The 6,883-nt window shown below is 37.5% G+C and overlaps 1 protein-coding gene across 1 annotated transcript; it reads right to left on the bottom strand.

Moving 5' to 3' along the window:
• Positions 1-3,332: 3,332 nt before the first annotated feature.
• On the bottom strand, positions 3,333-3,902 carry LOC133313745 (dirigent protein 11-like). Its single transcript, XM_061515155.1, has one exon. It carries the CDS (start codon positions 3,900-3,902, stop codon positions 3,333-3,335), a length of 570 nt encoding a protein of 189 aa, XP_061371139.1.
• Positions 3,903-6,883: the final 2,981 nt, after the last annotated feature.

The raw sequence follows: 6,883 nt of genomic DNA, 5'->3' as shown, positions 1-6,883 counted from the left end.
TCTCTGGGTACAGCAACTCGGAAAGAAGTGATAATGGAGTCACGAACTAGAGGGATTGATTGTAAGGCTGTGTGAAGATTACTCGGATGGTTTTCATACGAAGAACGAAGTCCTAGAGCTTCTTCATCAACCCATTCTAAACTTTCCACAGTAGAAGGTATGGCGAAGCGAGAAAGTGGAAGCGAACGGAAGGGGCGATTCCTCGGCGGCATGGCCTGGACGGAAAGGTACCAGTAAAAACTAGTTTAGAAGACATATTACAAGTTAAAAGTTCAACTGAAGAAAATGGTGGTTATTAGTAGTTATAAATGGATTCTTAATCCGTCCAGAACGTATAAAGCCGGTAAAGGAGTATTGAAGAAGGTGAAGGAACAAATACAAGGAAGGTCTTTGTCAGGATAACAAGTGAGTTTACCAGGATCATGTTTAAAGATGCAAGTAACAGTTTTTAGAGTGAAGGTTAAAATTAGGCAAGAAAGAAGAAACGAAAGCAAGTGTCAAGATAAAAGAACTTACTTGTATAGTCTGATGAGGAACAGCAACCAAATGTAGCAGCGTCACACCAAGTTCGCACAAAGAATCTCAAGAAAACGCAGAAAGAAGAAAGAACCAGAAAACTTAAGCAGAGGAGAACGAAGAAGAAAATGCTGGAGAAAAGAAGAAGGGAGGGTAAAAATGAGTAAATGAGAAAATCAAAAGCAGGTGGTAATAAAGGAAAGAGATAAAGTAATTGGCGTTTCGAATTTCGAAAGGCAATGATGGCTGTCAGGATATAACGTTTCAGAGGGGAAGTGGTTTGGAAAATCAAGGCAGTAAGTAAGTGACAAATGGCAATCAAGATTTGAATAAATAAGAAGCATTTAATGAGGATGCTGACGTATAATAAAGGGAAATTATAAAAGGTAAATTAACTGGTAAACTCGGAGTAAAATAGACATTACACTTCGAGCTTGGGGTCTTAATGTTCTGGGTTTATACATCCGGATATTTAAAGTCAAGGAAAAGAGCTGGAAGAACTCGGAGGGGGTTTTACCCGGAAAGGAAGCCGGCCAGCCAAAGACTAGAACCCCAAGTAGGTCCCACCACGATTACATGATGGTATCCATAACTACCCACGTCCAGAATAACTACCTATGGAAGGGCTATATATATCGAAGATAGTAATTAAGGAAAAGGCAGATAAAAACCATACTGATGTCCATCAAGAACAGTTTGTATATGGAATGACAGTTTATCAAGAAATGAGACATGCAAAGTTAAGACAAAACTAAGATAAATAGAAGACAGTTTTGTGGATGCAGACAATTTTGTTTAGGAATTTATGTCTCTTGTCCTTGAGTTCCCTATAAATAAGGGACTCCGTGGAACGGTATGTTGATGGCCCCGGGAACCTTTTATCAAATATTATAAGCGTAGGAAGGCCCAACTGGATGGAGGAATCAATGTAGCCCAATCTGAGGATATGAGCCCAAAGGAGGGAAGTGGCAGTGAGACAAAGGAACACACAAAAAAAAAAACAACAATCAGTTACGAAGGAGGCCACATGGAAAGTTGTGAATGGAGAAAGCGAAATGGGAGAGGGAGCTGTTGTGAGTGACGAATAAAAGGACGGTTAGAGGGTGAAGAGAGGATCATATTTGGGAGTTTGTTAGTAGGGGCAACACCTGAACTTGGTGGTTCATTGTGGAAGGTATGGGTATCTATCCAATCGGTGAATTGTGTTTTGTTAATCCGGACCATGCTTAATCTGCTTGTTGGAATGTTGACTTGATCCACTCGAGGACGAGTAGACGCTTAAGTTTGGGGTGTTTTGTTGGGATGTTTATACTGATGTTATATGTGCTGATCATTGCTTGAGAAATGTGAACTTTAGTAAAAAAAAATGCTGTTCTTTTAATCTAAATTGATCTTGTGATGACTTGGCTACTGAGACATGCGTTTGTAATTTTTTTGGTGCTAATAGTCAGGTTATGAAGTTTAAAAGGAAGAAAAGAGAGTGGACAGCTCAACAGAGGTGGACCATGAAAATGACAGCCAGACACTTCATCAAAGTTACTATTCAGGACATTTAGCAGCCATTAGATCATTTCTGGAATAGAAGGCTGAGATTAAAAGAGGAATCACTATAACAAGCAAAGAGGACACATCAGCTAAAAACTTTCGTAATTTTTTTCCCCTTTCACGTACTTTAGACTATAGCTGTAGGAGTCTTTGAGTTTTTCTCTCTCTTGTTCGTTATTTTTCACTGTTCTCTCTTTGTGGAATTTCTCTATTACCACTTTGTAGTGAAATTGAAGATTGAGGTTGTAATTGATTTTCTGAATTTGTGTGATGTAATCGGATCTTGGAAAAGTTATCTTGTTGATGAAGTTGCTGTTTCAGACCTTTATTTTGCTGTAATTCTAGATAATCAGATCTGTAATTTGGAATTCAGGTACTGTGCATTTGCTAATTTAATGGAAACTTCAACGTTCTTCTTCTTCTTCACGTCTATTTTGCATTTTGATTTAGCTATGAGCTAAATTCCCTTTAGGACTATGACGTGATGGATCTCTGATTTATGATATTCTGTAATCTGCGTTAGATCTGTGTGCAGCTGATTTAAGTTGTTCATTGTGTATTCTTTGTTGAAGCTATTTGAGATATGGCCAATTTTGATTAGCTAATTAGGATTATTCAATTAGAAGGTTGAGTTAATCTGGAAAACTCAATGGACAGTGGAATTAAGACTAGGAATAGCTCTGATTTCACAACTTTGAAGCCTCTGTTCTGTAATGTAGTATGAATCGAGAGAATACACCAACGTGGATTCTTGAATTCAACTAAAATGTTGTGCTGGAAAGTGCGAACATGTTGTAGCAGGTTTCGTTGGTTGAATTAGCTACTGTAACAGGTTTAGTCAGATTATAGGATTAAAGTGTTGAAAAAGTGAAATCATATCTGGTAAGTTTTTATAATTGATTATCTCTTGCATTTGTGTCATAATACTGTTACTGTTACCTTTGTTTAGTATATACTGCTGTTTACTAGTTTTATATCAATTCTCATTATCTCTTTGTTAAAAGGAACCACAAACATTTCATATAAAAATAAGAAACCATAAAAATACATTGTTGTTGTCTTTCATAAATTCTGATAATACATTTCTACAAATTATCCAAATGGGAACGATATTCCTTCACTCATCATATATTACTTGTGACCATGTACACTTGCACGTGTGAGTTCTTGGTTTAATTTGTATACGCACTTGAGAACCGAACAGTCGCGGTACCCTAAAAGCCTAATCAATACCATAGTAATAATCCCAAATACAAGAACTAGCAAAAGATCTAGGGATGAGAAACAGTGATATTATACTCCACAACAAAGTCTTTGGCTGAGGAAATATCCCAAAGACTCTTTAGAATGGCATAGCCCTTAGCAAACCTGAACACACCAGTGCCTCCAACTATTGGAATTTCTCTAACTGTGTCCTGAACAGGGTTCCTCCCTAGAAGGCTAAGGGTGCTACCTGCATAGTCACCCTCAGTGAAAACAAAATTGATCAGCATCACCATTCCACTGTCCTCCAATGAAGCCAAACCAAACAACCCTTGAGCTCTTCCAACAGGCTTTGAACTTAGCTCTTTTCCTTCAGTCAAAATGCTGTCCATCATGAAAGTGGATCCAAACGCATTTTTGGAACTGTTTGGTGGATCAATAATTTGCACAACAGTGGGGTTTTGGGGCTCTAGGGTTTCATGGTAAAAGAAGTGCAAACGGGTCATTTTCTCTGTGTGGTGATGATATGTGGGTAACATGATGTGGGATTGTTCTGAGAACACTCCATGGATAGTGGTTAAGTGAGTAGAGATGAGAGTGAGAGACAAGAGAATGTAGAACCTAAGAGGGGCAGCCATTGAAGAAATATTTTCAACTAAGTTTGTGGCATTAGAGGCACTTACTTATTTGTAAGGGTTTTCTTTTGATTAGAATAAGTCTTGAATATTATTCTATTGTTCCACGTTCTTCGCAAGGCATGGTTTTAGGGAGTTGTTTAATGTGTGAACTATTTCCGAAGGGAAGAGCTGGGTTTTGTAAGAAGAGAGGGAAATTGAGAGACATTGCATGTTAAAAAGATATGGATTAAACTATGATATATAATGTGTGAACTATTTCTGAAGGGAAGAGCTGGGTTTTGTAAGAAGAGAGGGAAATTGAGAGACATTGCATGTAGGGGTGTTCACGGTCTAGATTGGATTGGTTTTGGAAGCAAAACTCATCCGATCCAATCCCTTCGGTTTAGATTTTTTTTCAAATCCGATCCGATCCAATTCAATTTTTTTCAGTTTGGATTGGATCGGTTTTCGATTTTTCGAATATCCTAAAATTAGTTTCATGATTATTGTGCAAATAACATCTTTTGTATATATTGGCTTTGTAAATTATTATTTTTTGAAATACAAAAATATCAGTAAACAATACTATAGTTGATGAGACGTGACTAATTTTTTTTTTGGATTTAATTGATGAGTTAATGGGTCTTAGATTTAGAAATTTTTGGGCTATGATTGGGGAAATGACCAAGTAGGTAGAGGAGAATTAATATAATGGATCGGTTTGGATTGGATCGATTTTCATCAACTCATCCGAAAACCGATCCAATCTAATTAAAATTTACGGTTTTTTTTCGATTTTCGGTTTTTTGGTTTTCGATTTATTCGGTTATCGGTTTTTCGGTTCGGTTTCCGTGGTTTGAATCGGTTTGGATCGGTTGATGAACACCCCTAATTGCATGTTAAAAAAATATGGATTAAACTATATATATATATATATATATATATATATATATATATATAAGGTAGGATCCTTTGACACCGGTGTCAAATTTAAAGTTTGACACTTCATCTAAGAGCCGTTAGATCAAAAAAAGATCAAACAACTCTGATTTGTAAGCATGTGACACCATTAATTTTTTTTGATCTAACAGCTCTGAGATGAGGTGTCAAAGGATCCTACCTATATATATATATATATATATATATATATATATATGAGGTAGGATTATTTGACATAAGTGTCAAATTTTAATTTTAATTTGTTTTTTCTCTGTAAGTGACAGCTTCTTAATAGAAGGAATAGATGTGTCAGGACTACTATAAATAATCTCGTAGTTGATTGGGCCCAATATCAAAGCTCGTACCTATAACCTTTTAGAAGACACTCATAAAAAATTATAGGTTAGTTTTGTTTTTTCCCTTTTTTTTGCACTGCTGTCCCCTGGCAATTAGGCAGAGGATTTAGCATACCTAATCTAAAAAGGCTAGACTCCTTAGACTTTCTCTCTCCCCCTCACACGTTGCAGAGGCATATCTTCTTGACTCTCATGTTGTTATTCTATCCCAATCACTCACACACACTCCTGTCTTTTATATGTAACATTAAGAGAAGTTTCTATAGTGCTTTGGTGTTTACTTACACACTCCTCCCTTTTATATGTAACACTCTGAAGTCTGGTCTTTACCATTATAACTACCAGAGTACCCTACATTAACATACTATATCGCCGTCAACCAACCAGGAAGTAAGCAACTAGTCAGGAAGATAACAACCGAACAAGCCAGTCCACGCCATCGCCGTGCCCCTCATCAACCAACTAGAAACCGACCAGTGTTTCTCCCCGTCCTGCTCGCCGCCAAAGCATGTTCCTCTTCCTATACCGTCGTGAAGATCAGATTTCGACCAACCTTCTTCTCTCCTATCCCACCACGGACCTTCACCACGATCTCCAGCTTCCCCTTCAAGATTCAATTTATTTTCTGGCATCGGGCTGTCCACCGGATGCTTTAAGAAAAGGATCACTCACCGACAAACCATCTACACTTTGTCGTGCAACCATCCTACACGTTAGATCAGACTAAGCCATCTTAGTTGTGGGGCCCGTAAAAGAATTTCCCAGGAAAGGCAAAGGATGAAGCAAAGCCATCAAATTCTCTTAATAAAAAATTCGAAAATTTAATTTTTAAAAATATAATTTTTACATTTAGTTTGTAATAATATCTAAAAATTAAAAATTAAAAAAAAATTAATTTCTCAAAAATATTAGAAAACATCTGGTACCAAACGTTTTCTAATATCAACACTTTTTCGTGGGCCCCACATTTGCAAACAAAGCTCGAATAAAAAATTTTACTCGTAAATTAAAGAGTCGACCCCAAGAAAAGTAATTGTTGAAGAAATTCACGTGCCTATCAGGACAAACTGCATGATGGCAAAGGAAAAGTTCACATGACAAAGGCCACAATCAGTCCTCTCGTGGGGCCAACTTATGTATTTCAAACGATCATTCATGCTCAAAACTATCGTAGAATATCAGTTACATAATATTAAGGGAAACAATGACCAATTTGTCACTGTTCATCATAAAATTTACCAGAATGCCACGCACACAGTAAAAATTTTCAAACTGTCACGCAGGCTAATTCGCTACACAGTGTAGCGAATTAGGCCTGATAATGTGTCACGTCCTCACTGGTCCACGTATTTCGCTACACAGTGTAGTAGCGAAATACGTGGTCAAACGGACAGCCCGGTCAGCAACCTTTTGGACACGTGTCATACCCCTGATGGACACATAATTCGCTACCATGTGTAGCGAATTATGCAGCAGAAGGGTCAGTTCATGTCAACTCAAAGTCAGGCCACGTGTCACTTCCCCACATAATTCGTTGTACTAGGTAGCGAATTATGTGGTTATTTTTGGCATGACTGGTAGCGAAATATGTAATATCTGCCAAGTGTCATCTCCCCACTAATTCGCTAGGGGGTACAGCGAAATTATGATACTTAATTTGCTACCCCTCCTAGCGAATTATGAGCTATAAATTACTCTATTTCGGGT

Source organism: Gastrolobium bilobum, unplaced genomic scaffold (assembly GCF_033153095.1).
Source record: "Gastrolobium bilobum isolate Gb01-03AN ecotype WA unplaced genomic scaffold, APGP_CSIRO_Gbil_v1 utg257855, whole genome shotgun sequence".
Classification (NCBI taxonomy): domain Eukaryota; kingdom Viridiplantae; phylum Streptophyta; class Magnoliopsida; order Fabales; family Fabaceae; genus Gastrolobium; species Gastrolobium bilobum.
Note: the sequence above shows the minus strand (reverse complement) of the source record. Positions and strands in the feature narration are given on the sequence as shown.